Genomic DNA, 24,804 nt, shown 5'->3' on the forward strand with positions numbered 1-24,804 from the left:
ACTGCTGCCCTGATTAAAAAAACAAACTGATCTCAGCTGGAATGGAGTGGAATGGACATTTCTAAACGTTTGACCAGTAGTCCATGTAATTAGTAACGACACAAGTGTGCGGTAAAACAAACAAACGAACAAACAGAAGAGGCGAGGGCGTGGGATTGGAAAGTCTTCCTACCTCAACATGAGCGTTTTGTAGACGGAGTCTCTCAGCTGGAAGGCGTGGTTACTGACGGCCAGGTTGTGCTCCAGTCTGAACGGCTCCAACACCACGCCGTCTCGTACCGGGAACGTCAGGCGCAGGTCGTCGCTCGGGTTACCTTTAATGAAAAACGAAAGCCTGCCTTCAGGTGCGTTTCCACCGCAGGTACTTTCCACACAAGCACTGAGACACTTTTACAGGAACTTAACATGCGTTTGGACCGGAAACACCAGGGACTAAATTTACTTCCTCTACGATATCTATCAGGATCGTGTGTTTGCTTCAGCCTGTTTACAACTTAATCCACAAAATAAGGAAGTACTGGGTGCAACTAGTATCGATATTAGGGTGAAAGACATTAATTTATAAAAAATCATTAATTGTTATTATTAACGTTAGGGTTTCTGCTTTCCAGCTACTTTATATTAAAAAAAAAAAAAAAGGGAAGAAGAAGGGAGAGAAATAAACTTATTTGCTTGTTGTTTTATCATGGTAAGGTACACAAATAGCCATGAATAAAACACTCTGCAGACCCTTTACTGCCCTTTAGACAGGCGCTCTGGGGTTTTCAGTCACCTTTTCAGTAAATACAAAGAACTACATGATGACTCTTAATTGTCGTTTCCTCGTGTGTGTGAAAATAGTGTCGTCATGTTTTTTTTTTTTTTAACCCTCCTGTTGTCCTCGGGTCAAATTTGACCCATTTTCAAAAAGTTTCCATATCAGAAATTTGGGTTTCTTTCAACCAAATTGGCCAAAAACATATCGTGGATGGCTCCATACAACCATTACTCTTTACTAGTGCTGTCAAACGATTAAAATATTTAATTGCGATTAATCACATTAATGTCATAGTCAACTCGCAATTAATCGCACATTTTTATCTATTCTAAATGTCCCTAGATTTCTTTTTGTCCGATTATTTTTTCTCATTTTAATGCTCTTAACATGGAAAAGTGGATCGGCTTGCTTTGTGCTTTTGTCGCCTGGCTTTGACGAGGGGGCGGAGAATTGGCATCAGCTGTGTGCTTGGCCATCAGCTGTATGCTTGGTCATCAGCTGTGTGCTCGGCCATCAAGTGGTATTTCAGACTGGACGTGCTGCGATGATAGCTCAGTTCACAACGACAAAATACACAGATCACTTTGGTCTTGTCATTTGGCAACTTTTTGAAAGTAAACTTTCCATTCTGAATCTTATTGGCATCCATTTCGGCATCTCGCGCTCGCCATCCACTCAATACGTAACGTTAGCCTACTACTCTTTGGCCGGCTCACAAAGCCCAAACAAGTGTGTGCGGCGTGCCTGTTGTTTAGTTTCCGGTCTAGCTAGATCCGGTGTGGTGTTGTAGTTTTTCTAACGTTACTAGTTGTTGCAACAGCATGTGAAAAAAAACTACAAAGTTTGCTAGGCCAAAAAGAACGTTAATCTCACGATAAAAAAATAGACGCCGTTAAAATGGGTTTGCGTTAACGCCGTTAATAACGCGTTTAACTGACAGCAATACTCTTTACAAGTAAAATAAATGATCAGTTCACTACTTTCATTGAATTTGGGTGTGTTATTCAATTTTATAGTGTTTAAAAAAAAAAATGATCAAAGAACGTTGACACATTTTTTTGGAAAAAAAAACAAACAACAAAAACGTCCAAAAAAAGTGCAGAAAAATCGACAATAACATCGAAAATTTGTGACAAAGAAATTGGAAAAAAAAGTCTAAAAAAGTGACAAAAACGTCAGGAAAAACATCAGAAAAAAAGTGACAAAATGTTTTGAAAAAAGTGACAAAAACGTCACCAAAAAAAGTTTTAATTAGAAATTTTGACACAGAAAAAACAAAAGCTGCATGGTCGACGGGAAGACAACACAAGGGTTAAGAAAAAAAACAACGTTCAGAAAAAGTCAGAATATTTTTTTCTTCTTCCAAGGAACCACATCGCTTCAGGATCACCACAGACGCCACGTCTTGCCGTGGATCATGCCTGCAGTTGATGGACTAATCAAATAAAATATAGCAATCAGATTTAACAAGGGAGTACGTGATGAAAACAGTTCACGCAGCTCCAGGAAAAATGTAATGAATATTCAAACTTCAAACGTCTTGCTCTGCTTCTATCTCCTTTTGGACCGTCTGTTTCTGTGTGTCTCACACGGTGTCTTCTTTTTTATTTTTTGGGCATTTTTAGGCCTTTATTCGACAGGACAGCTGTCAAATCGGTTTGTTTTTCTTAAGCCTGGCCTGAAGCACCACATTTTTTTATTATAATAGCCTACAGGTAACCTATGTGTGGCTGTGATGAGCAACATGATATGTGATCCGTCCAAAGCTAATTTATAACTTTATAATCTCAGAGAATATCCAAGTTTTTTGTCTTCGGAGTTTTTTCTCTGAATATTATCCCCCTCCCCTGGCTCCGTAATATGTACTGTATATTTTTTCCAACAAAAAGGCCCTAATACGCTGTCATAGGTTTCTGCGATTGCCTAATCCAATAACGTTTTTATGACGTTTAAGAAAACCGCTTAATGGAGAAGATTGCATGTAGACGCACCGACTGTAAAGGACGACAGAACATCTTTGTTTTCTGTGGTGCGTTTACTGCAGAGTCGTGTCTCACCTGTAGAGACCTGCTGGGTGTTGATGTTGGGCTTGGTGTCCGGTGGGAGGTACGGGGGTTTCGTGTCCTGGCCCGGGGACAGGTAGGGAGGTATGGACGTCCCGGGTGTCATCGGAGGCGTGGGATTCCCTCCCATCGGGGAGCTGGGATATCCGGGCATCACTCCACCCCGACCTGGCTGAGAGACGAGGATAAGGGGTGTTTACAACTCCAAAGTATCTCCTTAAAAAGCACCTTACGGTATATTTCTCTGTGTTATTCCTCAGTCATTTATTAGGGGATGAGTTGAGTGCATACATGACTTACCCCGTTGACTGCAGCCTGCGTAAAGGCGTTGTATCCTCCGGCTCCTCCAGGTGGCAGACTGCCCTGACCATTGAACGGCTCTGACTGGAAAACACAGACCGGAAACCAGACACTCAGCTAATGATCCATCCATCTGGACCCCAAAGAGTTCAACAGTGTTGAAGAAATTAGATCTGTATGCCAAGAAGTAGAGCCCTGCGCGGGACTGTTTTTTTAATCCCGCTCCTGCCCGCTCCCGGTGGATTTCTGACCATTACCGCCCGTTCCCGCGTTGTCAATAGATTGACCATTGATTTTGTGTCTTCTCCCCTCCCGCAGGGAAACTAGTTATTTTATTGTGTAGCGAAATTACGTTCTAGTGCATAATTACATTCAAGTGCAATACCAAGTTATTCTAGTGCAATATAAGGGCAAAGTGACCTTATATTCATTTATTTATTTCACTTATTTTAGAATGTGTTGTTGACTGTGGATTTATTTCCTTTCGTTTTCCCGTCTTTTAACACACTCTCTAACAGATATTCATGTTAAAGTCCTTGTTGAGTGGATCCCTCAGGTCGCCGTAGGAGAAAGGGGCAGGGCACAGTCACCCAGGAAAGAAGAGAGAGAGAGAGAGAGAGAGAGAGAGAGAGAGAGAGTCAGTCCCTCCAGAAAAATGAGATTATGCGATCGCATAATTCAATGCATAATCAGCAAAAGTCTGCATATTTATGCGGGGGCTGCATTTTTTTCAAATACGCCGCACTTTCGCCGCATAAATTGGCAATTTCCGCGCAAAATATGTGGGGCTCGCATGATTTCATAATCCCCGCATTTGTGGTTGCAAAAAAGTCACATATCTTAGCAGAAAAAATGTTGCGTTTACTTCACACAAGAGCAGCCATTTTCCCCTGTTGCCATGGGAACGTTATGAAGTGACGTTATGAAGTGACGTTATGAAGTGACGTTATGAAGTGACGTCCTGCATCCCGCATATTCCATCGCAGTTTTTAAGAAAACGTGCTGCATAATCAAGGATTTTTGCCCGCAACAATCACAAAAAAACTTTTTTCTGGAAGGACTGGGGAGTAGAGGAGTGTTAATAAAGGGTTTGGCTGCTGTTTAACTGGATGCACCGTGTGCGTTGCTGATTTTCTAATGAAACCTAGCTAGGCAAACCTAACAGTCGGTTACAGCACTGATCAGGAGCAGCGCTCCTAAATCCCGGGACCTGCTGTCTATTTTTGGACCGCCTGCTCCCTGCCGCAGCCCCGCTAACACCGCCCGCTCCCGCGATATTTGTGTTGGGTCCTGAGGGACCCGCGGGATCTCAATCCCAATGCACTCCTCTACCGTGAAGTTCAACAATTATAAGACTAAGTCATTGTGTTTGATTGATTTGTCAATACAAATGTCAGGAAATAGTGAAACATAATATAATACAACAGTGTAGTTTCCCAGGGGTTTTATCAGACCAACAGTGCAAAAACTCCAAAGCTATTCATTTTATTATCATGTATGACAAAGGAAAGCATGATATTCTAACATTTAGGAAGCATGAAACCGGCAAAAGTTTGTCTTTTCTGCTTAAAAAAAGTACTAAAACGATTATCCGATTACAAAAATAATACTTGGTGCAGCTCTAACCAACTTTCTAATCCCTAAGATATTCCGTTTATCACATAAGATTAAGAAAAGCAGCAAATCCTCATATTTGAGAAGCCGAAACTTTTCTTAACTTATGTTTAGCTTTTTTTGGTTAGCGTTTTGTAAAATCGATTTTGTTGCTCCAACATTTGATTCTCTTGACTTTGTTTCGCTCTTGACTGTTTCCAAATGTTTTTCAGTAATTGCTTTCATCGTGAAGCTGTTTGTAACTTTTGAAAAGTTTCATATAAATAAATCTTTACCAACTTACAAATATTTGAATAACAAACTTTGAGGGATTGCTACTGAACCTTTTTGTTGTGGGTTTTTTAAACACAGAATTCTGGCTGATTTGTTATTTTGGATGCACGTTTGAGGCCGATAGCAGCTTACTGTTTCTGTAGAGTGTGTGTACCTTATATCATTTTGGTTTTGTTTTTCGTTTTAATCAATCAGTCAAGAGTTGTGCCTCTAAATACAAGCTTCAGATAGCTTACCAGGGTGTCCCATTTCACATATCTGCATTATTTCTTATGATTGTACTTTTAAACTGTTTCGTGAATAAACTAAACTGAAACTCAAATATCCATGTCGGCCTCAGACGTCCGGCATCAGCCAGGCTCCGTTTTTATGAAAGGAAACGGAAGTGACTACCTTATAATACTGTGGAGGATTGGGCTGGCCGCCTCCAGGGGGGAACTGTGCCGGGTTGTGAGATCCAGAAGTGTACTGCCCCATGAGAGGCATCCGGCTGGAGGGGTAAGAGGGTGAGGGGGGGCATCGCTGCTGTGGACCAGTGGGGTACTGCAGAGGCTGGGTAGGGTACCCGGACATCCCACCAGAGCCGTACTGCTGCACTGGAAAACCCTGAACACACAGATAGGAAAAGTTACCGGCGTATAAGAGTTTATTGAGAAACCCAAGCAACTCAAATTACAAATCAAACAGAAGCAGCGCCTCACACCTGTGTTACAACACCACAAAAACACTGAGCCACCTCATTGCTTTGTTGCCAAATACATACTTTGTTGCACCGCTCCTCTATTATGTGTTTAGGTAAAATCATGTCAACCATACATTTAAACCTACATTGTGTCATTTTTTGAGTTGATTCTTAGCAAAAAAACTTTGTTCTTTCACAAATGTATGCTCATTCATGTGTAATTACTTCCACCAACTAATCAAAGTATTCTCGTAGAATCTGACATTCAGAAACATTCAGAATACATACGAGCGAGTCGCTCGAATGACGGCTGCCATGTTGCGACTCCATCTTTAAAATACATTAGCCAAAGAGGGACATACCTCCGCCTTTCGCCCTTGTACACCTATTGGCACCGTGACGAATGCCAGAGGGAGATTACTCGCCAGGGAAGCGAAAAAGAGAATTAAAACGACAACGCGACAGGCAAAGCAACAAGACTAAAGTTAATATTGGAGTGGCTAGAACAGCTGCGTGTAAACGATGGATAGAGCTAATTTCGGGTTCGGCCACCGTAGGAGGAAGGGCTAGAAAGTAATATTCAGTTGGTTGTCATATACAATTTCACCGCTAGATGGGAGAAATTCTTACACAATGTAGCTTTAACAAAAACTGCCCAACATTCAGCATAAATATTGAGCAGAGCGATGACACATTGTAAACAATCTGGCACTGCAATGAAGTATTAAACAAAGTGATGAAACACGCTGGAATAATAACTTTCACATTTATGGATTCGAGACTAGGGCTGCAATTAACGATTCTTTTCATTGTCGGTTATTTTTTTGTACAAATAAATGGATTAGTTGTTTATAAAATGTCAGAAAACTGTGAAAAATGTAGATTCAGTGTTTCCTGTTAATTGACAAATCAAAGAATCAATGCTTATAACTTCTCTACAGTTTGTTGTAACTTCTCAAACAAGACATCCAGTCAGAGCCCAGCTGGCATTTGATGCCAGGAAGTGGTTTATATTTATATTTTCTTTTTTATAAATGTGAGCAGTGCGTTTGCTGTTGGCTTGAGGAAACCACACCACTGCAGGGAAATCATCTAATGTTAAGATTTTAAGAAGTGCGTCAGCCTTCTGCATTTTGAACGTATGAGCAAACATCTCCCCCACCCCCTCACTGACCTCTGAATGGAAAGGCCGTTTGAGCCCCTGCTGTTGCCCAGGATAACCCCCGTGCTGGGCCATCTTCTGAGCCTGGGCAGGGTGAGAAGGATACAGGCCTCCGCCGGGCGGTGGAGGTCCCGGCCTGGAAGAGACCATCCCTGGAGGGCCGCGGGGGCCCGCGTGAGACAGGAACTGGGTGCTGTAAGAGGATGCTCCACCCATCTGGGAGGGAAAGGGAAGTACAACAGCAGGGGTAAAAAACAAAGCTCACTGGGTATTTGACAAAAAGTACAGGGGAGTGTGAACAGTGTGTCAGAGAAAGTGAAGTTATTAAAACACTGTAAAAGGCACGTTCAGTCCAGAAAAAGCGATCCGGCGATTCGCCGCAGAGTTGTGCGGTGGTGGGAGTGTCACCTAAATGGCCCATTTGTTTGACATCCTGTTGTGTTCTTTAACCCCCCAACATCTAAAAGGTCCAAATCGTATACAGTAGAGGATCAATAAGGATTTTTAACAGTAAGCCATTCACGCCAGAATGTAAATAAACACAACAATTAAACATATACACAATTTACTTTGCCTAGTATGCTCTATCTAATCACACTGTCTTACACTCCCTGTATTAGTGCTGCATCTTGCATAGATTGTAAAATATTGATCAGTGATCAGGTTGCAAATGGACAATTCGCGTTCCAACTACACCTCCTGTTAATGCATTTTCCTTACAGCTGGCGAAACGGTGTGTCCATTATGTCAAAAAAAATGAATGCATCTTGTTTCTCCACAACTTCACTGTGAGCCGTTTGGAAATGAATGACTGCACTTCAGCTGAGGAGCTGTAGGAGAAGTCACTGTTAAATTATACGGTGTTGCAGACCCAAATCATCAAGTTCTTTTTTCACCCTTAAGGTTGCAAGGACCGTGGTTTATGCAGAGTGAGCATTCGCTCTCTTTTGCATCCCGCACGCGGTCAGTCAAAATTATTTCATTATTGGCAAATCTATCTTTTAATAACCGCTTGGTTTATTAATTAAAAGCTCTCCTCCCACTGAATTTCTCTCCTTGAAAATTTCCTAAAGACAGGAGTCGTTTCACAAGTTAGGAAAGTCAGTACTTTTACTTCTCGGTCTAAAAGTAGAACCAAAGATGAACAAAAGGTTTGGCCAGTTTGGACTGATTTCCACGTCTCAATAAATACTACCTCAGAACCAGTTGTTTATTCTTTCTAAAATGGAATCTAAAGATGTAGCATTGTCAGCATTAATGAATAAATATGTACAGATACATTGAGACGCATGATGTTGTACAGCCTGCGTTTGCTTTGTTCATTTGAATATATAGTATATATATATTCGTATGTGTCTTTTTTGTGTCTTTGTTGATGTCCTGTCATGAGCACACTGAAGCAAATCCCTAGCAACTTGCACCGAGTTGTATGGCAATAAAGTATTGAATCGTGAAGTGGAAACAGAAATGACGATAGAGTTCGCGAAGCTCCTAGAGTGACTCTCATTTTGTAAACAGTTCTGAGGAGTAAATAGTCTGGCAAGAGAGAGCCGTGTCAAATGAGGTCATGTCTCTGCTGTTAATAAGAAACATGTGTCATGAATCTGTGGAAGCAGCAGAAATAACAGCTTCTGCTTTGCACCCCTCCCACGGCTCTGCAACCAAACGTCACAACTCCAAACCCAGCCGGCGTGTGTAAAGCCTGTCTCAACAACTGTCCTGAACTTTAACTTATGAGTCAATAAACTTGTACCAAAAACAGGTTTGGTAGGAATTGGACAGAGATTCTTTTTTTTTTTTTTTTTTTAAACAGTGCTTGCGTGGACAGGTTTTGTTGTTGTTTTCTGACTGTTGAAGAAAGAAAAAAAAATATGTGTGACTAGGACTTCTTTTTTGCTCTAAGAAGGGGGAAAAATATGCACATTTTGATGCAACTCAAGACAAATAAATGACTCTAAATGGCTTTATACACACTGGCCCAAGTTGTGACTGGAAACTGAAGACATCCTGTGCAGAGATACTGTTATTATGATGTCAAACAAAAGAATAAAAAAATGCCAGAATAGGTTTCAAACATGTTAATCTGCAACGACAACTGACATGGACAGGCTAGATCTGCACTGGATCTATTTTTTGGGCAAAAAAAACAACAAAAAAAGATGAATAAAATGACTCAGGATAGGGTTAAAAGATCCCAGGCTCCCGTACAGACCGACACATTTACCTGGCCATAGTTCATCTCCTGGTTCTGCTTCTCCTGTATTGCCGCGACAGTTGCCGTAGCAGTGGCAGTTGCTGTGGCAGCGGCGGCGGCAACGGCAGCGGCAGCAGCCTGAGTGAAGTCTGAGGGAGGACGAACGCCCATACCGGCACCTCCACTGTTACCAGAGTAACTGCAAGGAGGAGAGGAAGACGTGGAGATGAGTGGGCGGTGAACTAAGTGAAATGAGCGTGTGAGTGTGTGTGGTTTCGTCATGAGCGTGAGTCAGAGCAGTGGGTGAGAGCAGCCACGCTGACATATGTTGATGCTAAAACCCCGCAGAAATGACACAAAGCATTGTGCTACATAACACACAACACTGTTCAATTATCTTAACTCATTTCCATTTTATACTTTATACCATTTTCTTTCATGATCAAAGCCACGCATGAGAATGTATGTTGCTTACAAAAAACGCTCAGTGTTAAAGCAACAGGAAACTCAAGGTTGTGAATTATTCTCTAAATAGGTGTTAATTATGTTTATGCGCTCCTAGAAATAACATTAATTGCTGTAAATGGCTCTTATGTTGTTACACTATTACCACATAATGAACATTTCTCTGCCTGGGTGTGTCCTTTGTTGGGTGATTGACTGTCAAAGACCAACAGGTGAAACAAGTATCTGGAGGATTTTCCACCTTAAAAAAAATCCACAGAGCTCATTCCAAACTACAAAGAAAAAGTATAACTGTGTGCAGCAACAAACTGTAAACAATTGAGTTCAAGAGGCAGCATTGTGAAGTTGGAATTTCATGGAGCTCTGTGACAGGTGAGTTTTTAGCTGTGCTAGCAGTGCGGCTTTAGGCCCCATTTACACGTACATGTTATGTTATTTTGAAAAACGGAGACATTTCCCTTCATTTGTGCCCTTCGTTTACACGCAAATGGAGAATTCGAGTCTTTTTAAAAACTCCGGCCAGAGTGGAGATTTTGGAAAACTTCGTTTGCGTGTAAACTGAGACAAACGGAGGTTTAGGCAGCCGAGGAAGTGAGGAAGAGAAGAGAGAGGAAGTGATTCGTTGCTGTTGGTGCTAATTTCGGGATTCTGATTGGCTAACGTGGGCTTTAGCTTCTCGTTACACTGCTACCTACAGGTTTGGCGTGCTCTTGACGGCATTGATGGCATATGTACACGGCTACGTGTAAACAAACACTTTTCTGTAACTCTGTATCTCAACAACTATTGGATGGATTGCCATGAAATTTGGAACAGATATACATGTTCCCCAGAGGATGAATCCTACTGAATTGAGTGATCTTCCAACTTTTCCTGTAGCACCACCATGAGGTTAAACTTTTGGCTTTTCAGTGAAATATCTCAACAAATATTGGATAGATTGTCATTCATTTTGGTTTCCGACGTTCATGTTCCCCAGAGGATGATTTTTAATCACTTTGGTGATTATTACTAACTGACTCAATCTAGTTCCATCATTAGGTCAAACTTCCAATTTGTCCAATACTTTAATTGTATGAACAAACACCTGCAAAATGAATGACATTACCATCAGCCTCAGCTGTACTTTGAGAACTTGATCCTAAGACAAGTTATATTCATATATATATATTCATTTGAAGTCATATTGAAAGTATAACTTAGTGTTAAATTCACAGCAGCTGACATTTAGTGACCAGAGGAGCAGTGTACCTTCCACCGTAGCCCGAGGACTGGTTGTAAGCAGCACTGGGACGGCCGTACATGACTGGCTGGCCGTAGCCCTTAGAGACGGCGTCTCCGTATGACTGCTGGCCCATATACTGGGAGCCCATGCCAGGACCCATACCGGGGCTGCCGCCAGGCATCATGTGACCACCAGAGCCCTCACCCGGACCCATGGGTGCCCCAAACACCTACATGGGAAACAGAGAGAGGTGTCACCTCAGTCAACAGTCATATGAACCATAACAAGTGAAGTCAATCAGAGAGAGGAAGGTAGAGCGAGAGACGACATTCTACAGTCATACTCACACCAAGAGTCACACTGAAAGTTAAACTGGGTTTAAACATGAAGTAGAGAGGCCGACATCCCAGAAACATAACATTAAATTAATGACCGATGTCTGTTTCTCAGTAGTTATGGTGTGTGAAATCAACACAAAAGGTTTACAGACTGATAGAGATACAGTTACACTAATAACATTTTCTTCTAAATGACATGCCATGACCAGTTGATTTCAATCTTGCACTCACAGTGGCATTTCCTTTGGTAACACTTTATTTATATAAAGTTTCCTGGAAATACTTTGTAATTTGGTACTTATAAGGGAAATAAAGTCCTTGAAAGAAAAGCTCCATTCACACCCAAATATAGACTAATTTAGGGCTGCAACTAACAATTATTTCTTTATCAATTAATCTGCACATTGTTCAGTTTATAAAATGTCAGAAAAGAAGTGAAAAATGGCCATTATACCTCCCCCACATCCCAGGGTGTTGTATTTATGCAGCTTTTTTAATTCAATTTACAGTCCAAAAACCAAAGATACTCAGTTATTCAAGAAACTGGGACACATCCTCCGTGATGTGACATGGGGTTAGAGCTGGGCAATATATCAATATTATATCGATATCGTGATATGAGACTAGATATCGTCTAAGATTTTGGATATCGTAATATCGTGATATGACATAAGTGGTGTCTTTTCCTGGTTTTAAAGGCTGCATTACAGTAAGGTGATGTCATTTTCTGAACTTACCAGACTGTTGTAACTGTTCTATTATTTGCCTTTACCCACTTAGTCATTATATCCACATTACTGATGATTATTTATCAAAAATCTCACTGTGTAAATATTTTGTGAAAGCACCAATAGTCACACTACAATATCGTTGCGGTATCGATATTGAGGTATTTGGTCAAAAATATCGTGATATTTAGAATGCGTTTGATAGGGCATGGGGACCGGTCTTGGAACATTTAAAGGGTCTGAGGGAGGAAACTGAGTGATGAGGGGTCACATATATTGATAATGTAGCATTAACGGTTTCAAAGGGAATTTGTCTTATCTCTTTTGACTCCTGGTTTTACTTTTTGGTCTCTTAGTCTTGATATTTGCTACGGTGCCTCATCACAATTGTATTCAGAATCCGCCAAATAATTACAACTGTAAGTTCTTGGTTGCTGCTTATTGTTATTGATGTTATTGTACGAATAAGAAAATGTAAAAAAAAAAATAAAAAAAAAAGTTGCTTGTATGAACAAATGCAGTCTGAACCCAATGTTGATCTGCAATAAACATATTTAAAAAAAATAAATAAATAAATAAATATCGTGATATTTGATTTTCTCCATATCGCCCGGCCCTACATGGGGTCATCAGGTGTTTCGGGTCTCGCAACATCAGACACCCTCTGCCATGCGACCCAGCCAGGGTTGATCAGGCCCTGACTTGCGTCCCAGCAGCAAATCGAATGTTGTGCGTGTAATATTTCCAAACATCCCAGAATGTGCACACGTTTCTTCCCTTATAATAATCTTTGCAGCTCTCGTCCTACATCCTGAAGGAGATGTTTCCCACGTCGATAAAATGCATTTACTCCTACACTTATAAGTAGGAACACATACGCATCAATCTGAGAAGTTTGGGAGCATATTTAATAGGTTAAAAATGCTCTAATGTGCCAACTGAAGCAATTAGGCAGCACACTTCTACTTACACTGAAGCGTAGGAGTGAGCTTTAAGAGCAACTTCTAAGTGTTCAAAATCAGTCACATTAGAGAGAAACAGCCATGTGGATTTAGCTTTACATCTTCTCCTTTGGAACTTTCTTTAAGACGAGACATTACAGGCAAAAACATGTTTTTTTTCAACGTCATATGAGCCTTGATTTCACTTAAATAATAAATAAATAAATACAAGCTTTTCTTTGTGTCGTTACAGGACGCAAAACAGGAGGAGAAAAAAAATGCTAAATGTCCCTGGGTGCTGAGACGTGTGTTGGTGTTACCTGACTGTGTGTGGGATTGGTCACGCCCCACACTGTGGTTACTACAGAGAGAGATCCTGGGTGCTGATTGGTGCCTGGTTGCCAGGAGACTGGGTCATTCAGGAAGGGGCCGTCGCTGCTGCAGAAAGGAGATGAAGCTGAGTTACTGGGATGGTTAGGAAGGTTCAGGAGGGCGCATTCATCCAGATATCAATAACGGTATCACAGTTAGGGCTGCAACTAACGATTATTTTCATTCTCAATTAATCTGTGCATTATTTTCTGGATGAATGGATTAGTAGTGTGGTCTCTAAAATGTCAGAAAATGGTGAAAAATGTGGATCAGTGTTCCCCAAAAAGCCCAAGATGACGTCCTCAAATGTCTTGTTTAGTCCACAACTCAAAGATATTCAGTTTACTGTCACAGAGGAGAGAAGAAACTAGTATATGTTCACGTTTAAGAAGCTGGAATCAGTCTTACTTTCATGAAAAAATGACTCAAAACTATTATGAAAATAGTTGGCGATTAATTAAAAAGTTGACAACTAATGGTTAATCTTCGCAGCTCTACTGGAGGAGACAGAGTGAATATTCGTCAGGCGGGAAGTTAAATGTGATTGTACTGTACGCACGTAATCACTTTCATTGTGGGTCAATGTGCCAATAATTGTCTCTATTAAAAGGTGCTCTAAGCGATGTTTGGTGACGTCACTTCTTGTTGACGTTCAAAGTATTTTCAAACAAAACGGAGGCTAGCTTGCCCCTCCCTCCTCCTCATCCCGTCCCCTCACCCTCCCTTCCGTGCTACCGTGCTCTAACCCCCCCAACCCCCACCCCTTCTTGACGGTTATTGGCTGAAAGACTGTTTATGTTTGGTGGTGCAGGTTGGCGCAGTTTGTTTTTGTTGCCGTTTGTGGAGCCTGGGCTGTCTACAGAGACCACGTTTTTTTTTACAGTGTGTTCAGGGGACAGGCAGCTAGCAGATAGTGAGGAGATGTTTGGTGTATGTGACAAAAAATGTAGTAGCCTAAAAAACGTGTGACATTGCTTAGAGCACCTTTAATAGTTTATATCATATATAAATGTCAGGAAATAATGAAAAATGTTTCCCAAAGCTGAAGATGACGCCTCCACGACTCAAAGACTTTCAGTTTACTGTCACATAGGAGTAAATTAACTAAAGAAATATTCACATTTAAGAAGCAGCAATCAGAGAATTTGTTACTCAAACTGATTTAATCGATTATCTAAACAGTTGTGGATTAATTGAATAGTTGACAACTAATCTTTTTAGCTCTAATCACAGTCAATGTTTTATTATTTCCTCATTAAAAACAAAAGATGTTTAAGCACCTTATTAGGGATTATTTGTACTGCAGTAGCACAGAGACAATATCGAGTAAGAGGTCGTCAATACATCATTTACACCTCGGTGAGCTAACGATTAACCTGAGCATGGTTTATTCATCTGACGGTTGAGGTTACCCTCTGCTTCCTCCTTCTGAACCATTTCTCTAACAGAAAACTGCCACAGCATTACGTCATTTTGACATCTGTACCCCGTTTTTTTATATTTTACTGTCCATTTTTCACAGTTCCTAGGGAAAGAATCATAAGATCAAAAGACTGAATTTAACTGCATTGCTTTTTCTGTTTCTTTTTACAATCAGCTCCATTTCTGGGGCTGCATGTCGTGTCAGAGAGTTGGCAACACGTCTCCTGCTCTCATGGCTTTCTGGAGAGAAACGGAGCAGTCAACAGGCTTTGTGGCTGCACTCAATTAAAGTGTGTTTTGGCTCGAGTAAACCCAACCGAGATGCTTCCAAAAAAAAAAAAAAAAAGGCTGAACAGAGGACACTCAACAGTCGATTGCCTTTAGAGTTTGTAATTAAGGATTCAAAGCTGTTAGATTCATTCATTTTCTCTTACGGGTTGGGTTATGTAGACAACAGGGAACCCTGCATTTCTTTTTTCCCTCTCGTACCTCTACAGCTACAAGCTACAATGTGGATACATATTAAACAAAAACAAGACATTAAAATATTAAAGCGCCCATATTATGCTCATTTCAGGTTCATAATTGTATTTAGAGGTTATATCAGAATAGGTTTACATGGTTTAATTTTCATAAAACACCATATTTTTGTTGTACTGCACATTGCTGCAGCTCCTCTTTTCACCCTGTGTTCAGGTCTCTGTTTTAGCTACAGAGTGAGACCTCTACTTCTGTTCCATCTTTGTTGGGAGTCGCACATGCTCAGTAGCTATGTAAGGATCACATCAGCTAGCTGTTTGTTTCTACAACTTCGGTCAGTACAAGGCAGGATTAGCCGGGAGACTTCTTCTAAACGAGGGCGCACTTCCAACTTTGCGTGGAATACCTGCAGAACAGGGACATGGAAGTAGTTCTTTTCTAGATTATGGTGAACTAGTGTGTGTTGTAGCAGTCTTTTGCCATTCAGAACGAGCTAGCATGCTATGGTTAGCCACCTCGTCTGGGTTACCGACATAGAAAGCCGTGCCGATTTTGACCAGCTCACCCGGAGACTGAAGGCAGGACACATTCAGAAACCGTATCTCACTCTAAACAGCATGGATGGTTTTTTTCAAAGTTTGTCTGCGTGTGGAAGCACCAGAGACAATAACACCCCAAATCCCAGAAAAAGTGATTTTTTTCATAATATGTGCACTTTAACATTTGATTGTGAAAATAGTGCCGCTGCTCCCTTAACGTTCATTTCCCTGTCTGTGTAACTGTCCGATTGAGCCCAGCCTTTAGTGCAGATAATTCACAGCGAGTATAGTTGAGTTAACACAACTAGGGCTGGATCTGAATATTCGGATATTCGTTCTGTAGGTATTCAATTTTCAATATTGTGATTCGAATATTTGTTTATTGTTTTCCTTCAATACTGTAACAAAGTTGAGACGAATTGACAATAACGAAAAACAATAATTGTGAAATATATTCTACTTGTGCTACATTGGGGGGCTTAAGAAAACAACAGAACGTCACACAATGAGCCATTTAAGTGACACTCCCACCACCGCACAATCCTGCAGCGATCGAATATTCGCTGTTGATTAGTATGAAGCTTCGATGCAAAAAAAAAAAAAAAAAAATGGAAAATGGTATTTGGGACAGCCCTAAACACAAGATCAATAAGAAAGCACACTGTGCAGCCCAATATTTGCATAACAGTTGTGGATGGAAATATACATTTAACGGCATCTTTTGTGTGCAAACTTTCAAAAAATTCTGTCGAAATTTGCACAGCATCTGGATGTAAACTTGGAAGCCAGGTGACCTAAAGAGAGCCTGATTGTGATACAGACCACAGGAGCGGACAACAAACCATGGGTGTCACATGGTTCATCTGTGGACAGTGTGTGTGTGTGTGTGTGTGTACCTTTGTGGATTGGGAGGCAGGGAAGGTTTCATGGAGTTGAGGTGGTTCATCGGATGAACGGGGGGATCATCAGAGAGCCCCCACTGTACTTAAGATGCAGCCCTAAGAGGGAGAAAGACACATAAAAAGACCGTTACTTAGAGCTCATTTGCTTCACAGCAACAATTCATCATCACCATACCCCACACTGTGTGCACAAAGACACAGTGCCCTCCCACTCAGAGCCACTCGCTTTAATGTGTGTGTGTGTGTGTGTGTGTGTGTGTGTGTGTGTGTGTGTGTGTGTGTGTGTGTGTGTGTGTGTGTGTGTGCGCACGCACATCAAAACGTTAGCCTATCGCTGACTGCTGTAGCTCTGATACCTCTCAGAGGAGGGGGGAGGGAAGGGTGCTGGAAGCTAAATTTAGCTTGCTGATTTCAAAAGGAATTTAAGAGAACAGAGATGTGAAGAGGCAGACTCTTCTCTCAGCAGCACACCGACACTTGTTCTGCCGCTGAGAGGAATCATCTTGTTCTGCGATTTGCTTCATTTGATAACACCCCTGCATGTTTATCCGCCACTCTCCCTCCTTCAATACCAGATGTTTTCTCTATTTTCCTACATTTTCCTCATCCCCACTCCCGCTAATGATTTTCTTTATCTGACAGTGACATGCTAATTTTCCGACATCCCATACGCCCCCCCCCCCCCCACCCCCTCCTCTCATGTCCTCTGTTTGGTTTCCTATTTGCAGATTTGGGTCAGACACCCCACATGTTGTGCAGGGGAGAGTGGAGGGGCGTGGCTTCTGGGGCTACAGCCCCGAATGTTTTCTTAAAAGCCCTAAATCTTTTAGGCTTTTAAAAGACCTTAGACTGTTCTATGATACTACCTAAAGAGTTCTCATATAATTGAGTAAATGTTCTTCTGTTGACCTAATATTCAATTCAGAGTACTGAAGACCACATTTACTTGGCATTGTTGGGGATCATTGATTTGCAGTTAGAGCAGCCCAGATCATTATGATTTTTATTCAAATGCAGCAGATTTGTCAGCTTACCATTCATTCGATGTACTCTACTCAAGCATCGATAAAAAAGGGGTTTCAAGATCAGTACTCTGGATCAAAAGAAGTCCATTGCCTGCTTGGTTCTTTCGGTGAATGATTGTGGGGGAGGGGGTGGCCAGTGCCCCCTTCATTTTAAGCCTCGACCCCCCTCTGGCCCCCCTAATTGTGGCAAATATTTTCATTCATGTTTAACCCCACCTTTACAAAGAGGGGATATTATTCATGTGCAGAGATAAATAAAATGTAAGTCAACACTAAATGAGTATTCTTCTTCTTTGTTTATTGTTATATGTATTGTCAGTCTTTTGTAGAACCCAATCTATGGAGGGTTGGTGCTATGTAACACTTGTGCTTTTATTTGGTACCACTAAAATCGCATGTGGGCCTAGCCGGGCCCCTTCATTTGAAATGGTCTAGAACCGCCACTGTTTCTAACGGGGACGCTTTGGGAGCGATTGGTGGGATTGCTGTGGACGGAGTACACACGGAGATACACTGGAAAGAGCAAACTACGTTTAACCATGTACCATCATTTAATAGCTCACGTTACTGTATCGTGTCAACAGTTATCTTCATTTATTATTGTATGTGGCGTTTTCTTTTGCGGGTTCCATCCTGAGACTATTTAGCAGAGTCACCGTTGCAGCGTCCGGAGCTCAGCACCGCCCAAGAGGATTGTGATTGGGTTAAAGAGATGCAAACTGCATCTGTGGTGTAGCCAGACCTTACGAGAGCTAGCACTGCCAGACTACAAGATTAGTAATGCTGTTTACGCCAAATTTCTACCCTACCATTGTTATGTAACTCAGTTGTATGGGCGGAGTTAGCAATGGCTTTCAGCTGCACGGCTTCCGGGAAGGCTGCTCTCGTTTCCTCGCTCGTAGCTCCTCAGAGATCCCTCCTCCATCCTCGCTCATAGCTCCTCGGCGATCCCTCCTCCATCCTCGCTCATAGCTCCTCAGAGATCCCTCCTCCATCCTCGCTCATAGCTCCTCAGAGATCCCTCCTCCATCCTCGCTCAAAGCTCCTCAGAGATCCCTCCTCCATCCTCGCTCATAGCTCTTCAGAGATCCCTCCTCCGTCCTCGCTCAAAGCTCCTCAGAGATCCCTCCTCCATCCTCGCTCATAGCTCTTCAGAGATCCCTCCTCCGTCCTCGCTCATAGCTCCTCAGAGATCCCTCCTCCATCCTCGCTCATAGCTCTTCAGAGATCCCTCCTCCGTCCTCGCTCATAGCTCCTCAGAGATCCCTCCTCCATCCTCGCTCATAGCTCTTCAGAGATCCCTCCTCCGTCCTCGCTCAAAGCTCTTCAGAGATCCCTCCTCCATCCCCGCTCATAGCTCTTCAGAGATCCCTCCTCCGTCCTCGCTCATAGCTCCTCAGAGATCCCTCCTCCATCCTCGCTCATAGCTCTTCAGAGATCCCTCCTCCATCCTCGCTCAAAGCTCCTCAGAGATCCCTCCTCCATCCCCGCTCATAGCTCTTCAGAGATCCCTCCTCCATCCTCACTCATATATTCTTCAGAGATCCCTCCTCCATCCTTCACCCTTGATTCTCAGCGCAGGAATAAGATCTTTTCGACGTCCTTCACGAAAGCGGGCTCAAACGACGTCTGGTGCAAGCGAGGAGCTATCAAATCAGCTCCGTTTTTGTTTTTCTTAATGTTAAATAGTTCTATGTATGTGTTATTTGTTTCTGTATTTATCGTTTGCTTATTTCATATTAACGTTTAATATGTTTATATATGATGCACCAACAACAAAGGCAAATTCCTTGTAAGTGCTGTGTTTACTTGGTAATAAATCTTTTGCAGATTCTGATTCTGCAATACGAGTTTTGGGATTCACCCCTGATTTCCCTCCTATCAAAAGACATCGTCAGCCTCCAGACAGCACTTTGTAACTTCCATCACAGCTGAGCAGCTAAACCACACAAAGGACGAAGGACATGCAAAAGGTGGGTCTCTATCACAAGCTGCACAGACTGTACCTGCAGTGGAACGACTGAGACACACTGTTCTCTCACACTGCTCTCTCGTCTCTTTTGACCTCAACCTCCTGAGCTTCTCTTTACCCGCTACTCTATCAACCCAACTGCAAATTTATCTTCCCGCCCTTTCCCTCTTAGCTACATCTCAGCGAATGCCATCACACTGACAGCAAAAAAAACACTGGAGGCATTGAATCAACCCTCCGCTGACCCTCTGCTTTCAGCCACTACAAACGCTGTTTTGTCTGGACTGATTCCAGCTATTTGTGCAAAAAAGCAGATGAAACAGATAACAGAGAAGGTCTGATTCAAGTTTATTAACTCACATTTATTTCCAATTTGCCTTTTCAAATAACACTAGGGCTGCAACTAACGGCTATTTTCTCAATTAATCGATTCATTTGTTGGTCTATGAACAGTCAGAAAACCATTCAAAAATGTAGGGCTGCAACTAACGATTATTTTAATAATCGATTAATCTGTTGATTATTTTTTCGATTAATCGATGAATCGGATAAAAAAACAAAAAAACATTAATTTACATCAACTCGATACATACTTACATATATACTTGTTGTTTTAGTTAATAGTTGTGTTAAGGTAAGTAACCCAAAGAGCAGATACAGACAACACACACACACACACACACTTGAATTATTACCATCATTGTAGTAAGTGCGAGTTAAGTTCATTTGTACACCACATTTAAACACAGCTTAAGATGTCCAAGTGCTATAAAAGAACTTTAAAATGAAATTAAAAAGTACAACACACACAAATATATTTGTCAACAATAACTGATATGGGACCAAACACAGAATATATACATGACAACAGATTGAAAAATTAATGGGCCAAAAAAGGCGAGTGAATAAAAACGTGTCTTTAGTCCTGCTTTACTACTGTTATTAACGAGCTAACGCTAGCTTGTCATGCTAGTCAAGTTAGATAACGAGTAAACGCCACACCAGCACCAGAAGAGGGACGTTACGTTCCTCACTTCAGAACGGAACTAAAGTAGGATTGTGTGACTTTACCCTGCTGTTGAACTCCCTTCCTCCTCATCAAGGACTCCAACATGTTTACGTTTTAGGTGCTGAATCATCACCGTGGTGCGCCCGTGCCATGCCGTGTCGCTTTTGCTTATCTTGCAATTAACATGTTTTCGATTTATTTAGTGTGAATGCTCCCACACCTTGGATGACTTAGGTCGTACTGATTTCTCTGCCTCCGCCGTGTGTTTCAGAACGTTAAGGGTCTCTCTGGTCTCTCTCCGTATTTCCTCTACCCCAGCTCGGCTCTTTCTTCTTTTCTTTCGCTCCGCGCCGCACTCACCTCAATTGCTTTTATCTCCGCGACAGAGTGGCGTGTCGCGCGACACAACGAATCGATAAGGAAATTTGTTGCCAACTTTTTTTAATAACCGAATTTTATCGATTTTATCGATTCGTTGTTGCAGCCCTACAAAAATGCCAATCACAATTTCCCACTGCCCGAAAGGGATTTCCTCTTGTTTTGTGCAACGTTAGAGTCCAAAATCTAAGCCAAAGAGAAGCAGCAAAGTCTCATATTTGAGAAGCTGGAATAATCAAACATTTGAACAAAAATGACAATTGATTCGGTAAACAGTTGCAGAGTTAGCTAACCAATTGGCTAATCGTTGCAGCTCTACATAATACCATGGAACAATTGTCTACACATTGTGTGAACCAGCTGTTTTAATTAGGTTAAGGTTGCAATCAAATACTGATGCAGAAAGGATTCAACCAATGATTATTTTCTTGATTCTATGAAATGTCAAGACACAATGGATAAAAGAGTCTAAGGGGAAGTCTTTATATCTCTTATTTAGTCTGATCAACAGCCCAAAAAACCCAAAATATTCAGTTTACAGTAATAAAAAAAAAAAATTCCCATTTTAAGGAAACTTGAATCAGCAAATGTTTTGCTTTCTGGCTTAAAAAAAAGACTGGAATGTTGAATCAAATATCAAAATAGACGGAGATTAATTTTATGTTAAGGATCGCCTTCGGGTTTAAACCTCTTTTTAATTTTGTGTACACTCATCTTTTGATCAGAAAGTTCCTGATTGTAGAAGTTTGTTTGGACAAAGTTATTTCATGGTTACTGTTACGTCCCGCTGCTGGAAGCCTCTACAGTGAAATACAGTCACACTTTACACCGTTTGGCTGTCAGCATTTTAACCGTGTTTAAGCCAGCTACTAGCTAACGGTAGGCTAACGTCATCTGCTGTCAAGTGTAATGTTAACTAGCGTCACGTGCAGCGATGCGTCTGTTGCCTCTAACGTCTGTTTCGGAGCATCAGAGAGCAGTGCAAGACGTTTAAGTGGCACCGAAATGAGGCACCGAAATCTGCGTTGCTATTCGGTCCGGTAGATACCGGTCGTTAAGGCACCGGTGCCGTATTAGCACCAGGTTTCGGTACCCAACCTTATTCATTAATAAAAAATAGTTGCATGCTCAGGGTTCAACAATAAGGGTTGCCCGATGGCCCGGGGCAAGTAAAACGCCACATTGGGCCAGTAAACATAACAACCCAGTTGCCCGTTTGGGCATCATCGTATGATAAAGGACGTTGTCGTTCTCTTGCCCACGTCGGTGAGCGCTTGTCGAATGATTTGATTTGAATGTGCAGTCGGCCAATCAGGATTTGAGTGGGTGATTTTGATGCATTTTCTTCCGCTTTTGATGCTTTTTTAGGCTTTTAAAAAGGGGTTTTTCTGACATTTGATGCTTTTTGTGATGTTTTTTTCTGGCGTTCTTTTTGGCACTTTTGACGTTTTTTTGAAGATTATTTTCTGGGGGCTTAAATGCCTTTAATTGATAGGACAGCTGTAGACAGGAAAGGGGGATAGAGAGTGGGGACGACATGCAGCAAAGGGCCTCGGGTTGGACTTGAACCACAGACCGCTACTGTAAGGACTGAGCCTTGGTACATGGGGCGCACGATCTACCGGTTGAGCTACATATACATTTTTTAAACCCTTTTTTTCAAAGTTTGTTCCGAAAAAAACTTGTAAAGGGTTAGGGTATAAACTGACTTCGGGCAAGTAAAAACCTTTCATTGCTTGCCCGACTGGACAAGTGAAAAAATAACCTTTATGTTGAACCCTGACAATATAGCTTTTAATGAAATCAACTTGAAACAACCAAATAAAAAGGTTGATGTTTTAATGGAACCTCTTCATCATAATTTCATGCCTGGACTGCTGTGATACAGTGAAGTCCAACAGACTTTACAGTGTAACTGTTTTAAAGTAATCATCATCATCATCATCAAACTTACGTTTTATAATTAAAACACGTAACACTAATTCCAAACACGCTGAAGTCTCTACGGATTAGCTTAATGCTGCTGATTACAATAGGAGCCAAACAGCTATAATCAAATTCAATTAAACTAATAATCAATTCAAGTCAAGAGAAATCAGCTATTAATGTTCAAGTACGTATGAATTGCTGGAGGGGAAGAGAGGTTGGCAGCTAGTCAGGAAAGATGATTAAATACTCCCTCCGCTACTTAATCAAAATAAACAAATACACTTTACATAATTTATTAGCTGCCAGTCTGACCACCGTGTGAATGAATCAATCAAGGTTCAGTGAATCCTTTATAATGATACCCACGGGGCGCCCGGGAAGCTCAGTTGGTGGAGCGCGCGCCCATATATAGAGGTTTACTCCTCGATGCTGCGGCCGCAGGTTCGACTCCGACCTGCAGCCCTTTGCTGCATGTCGTTCCCCCTCTCTCTCCCCCTTTCATGTCTTCAGCTGTCCTGACAAAATGAAGGCATAAAATGCCCCAAGAAATCTTTAAAAATTCTTTTTTTTCTTAAATAAATAAATAAATAATGACACCCGCTGCTCGGTGGTGGAATGTAACTAAGCATATTTACTCTAGTTCTGTTTCAGGTACATGCAGTGGTGTAGTCTCCGTGATACGCAGGTATATGCCGTATACTCACTAAGAAAGCTCCAGAATTTCCATATACCCACTTAGAAATGTGCAATGATACGTAACAACGTTGTTTTGGGACAAAACTTTCACTTTAGATATTTGTTTTCCGAAAATACGGGTCAAGTAATGTTACCGTAAACTGAAGAAATGCTTCGGAACAAGCAGAGAGATTAACGTAGTATACCCACTACAATAAACTAGACTACACCTCTGGGTACATGTACATTTTCTGCTACTTTATACTTCTACTCCACTACTTCTCAGAGGGATATATTGTACTTTTTACTGCATTAACATTTATTTGATAACTGTATTTCTTAAGTTACTTTTCAGCTTAGGAATTTTGCAAACAAAAACATACAAATGTATAAAATGTGATGTGTCGCATTGTTATAGATTAAAATACCCAAAAATGTAATCTGAAATGTTTCAGCGATTAATCGATTGATTGATTTGACAGAGCTGCAAAGATTAATCAATAAGTTGTCAACTATTAAATTATTCACCAACTATTTCAATAAGGTAAAGGTACTTTATTGTCACATATACATACATGGAGCGAAATTCATTCTCTGCATTTAACCCATCCCTCAAGGGAGCAGTGGGCAGCCAATCACAGCACCCGGGGACCAACTCCAGATCAGAGCCAGGTAAACACGGGGAGAACGTACAAACTCCACACAGAAAGGCCCGGAATGACCTGGATTCGAACCCAGAACCTCCTTGCTGCGAGACCACAGTGCTAACCATTGGGCCACCATGTAGCCGATAATCGATTAATCTGTTCCGAGTCATTTTTTTGTGAAAAAAAAGTTAAACTTCTCTGATGTCAGCTTGTTAAATGTGACTATGTTCTAGTTTCTTCTCTCCTCTGGGACAGTAAACTGAATATCTTTGAGTTGTGGACAAAACAAGACATTTGAGGACGTCATCTTGGTCTTTTTGGGGAACACTGATCAACATTTGTCACAATTTTCTGACATTTTATAGCCCAAACAACTAATCTATTAATGGAGAAATTAATCAACAGGTTCATTAACAATGAAAGTAATCGTTAGTTGCAGCCCTACAGAAAATTGAAACTATTTTGAAACTGATTTATTTCATGGTGTCATTTCATGTTTCCAGAATCCATAAGTGTTACATACATATTTTTACTTGTAACAAAGTATTTTATAGTGTGGTATTAGTACTTTTACTTAGGTAAAGCTGGATACTTCCTCCAACACTGCCTATACTTGAGTAAATGGCAGGTCATCGACGATGACTGGGGGGTATAATCAGGATTTTTTTTAATGGTTTGAAGATTATAACTTTCATGAAGAGAGGATTTATTA

At 41.3% G+C, this 24,804-nt stretch overlaps 1 protein-coding gene across 4 annotated transcripts in view; it reads right to left on the minus strand.

Annotated features, from left to right (window-relative positions):
- zmiz2 (zinc finger, MIZ-type containing 2) overlaps window positions 1-24,804 on the minus strand; it is a 43,082-nt gene that overhangs the window by 15,244 nt on the left and 3,034 nt on the right. For 3 of the 4 annotated variants that reach the window (XR_004895069.1, XR_004895070.1, XM_035991760.1), the window contains exons 2-10: window positions 16,452-16,553; window positions 13,063-13,180; window positions 10,762-10,964; window positions 9,076-9,244; window positions 6,864-7,067; window positions 5,401-5,613; window positions 3,121-3,204; window positions 2,815-2,992; window positions 173-314 (exon numbers count right to left, since the gene is read on the minus strand). Coding sequence is in view for 2 of the 4 variants with exons in the window: in XM_035991760.1 (XP_035847653.1) it covers window positions 173-314; window positions 2,815-2,992; window positions 3,121-3,204; window positions 5,401-5,613; window positions 6,864-7,067; window positions 9,076-9,244; window positions 10,762-10,964; window positions 13,063-13,180; window positions 16,452-16,501 (1,361 nt within the window). In the remaining 2 variants the exon portion in view is untranslated. The remainder of the gene's footprint in view (window positions 1-172; window positions 315-2,814; window positions 2,993-3,120; window positions 3,205-5,400; window positions 5,614-6,863; window positions 7,068-9,075; window positions 9,245-10,761; window positions 10,965-13,062; window positions 13,181-16,451; window positions 16,554-24,804) is intronic. The other variant, XM_035991761.1, reaches the window with a different exon arrangement.

The sequence above is a fragment of the Sander lucioperca genome, chromosome 14 (assembly GCF_008315115.2).
Source record: "Sander lucioperca isolate FBNREF2018 chromosome 14, SLUC_FBN_1.2, whole genome shotgun sequence".
Taxonomy (NCBI): domain Eukaryota; kingdom Metazoa; phylum Chordata; class Actinopteri; order Perciformes; family Percidae; genus Sander; species Sander lucioperca.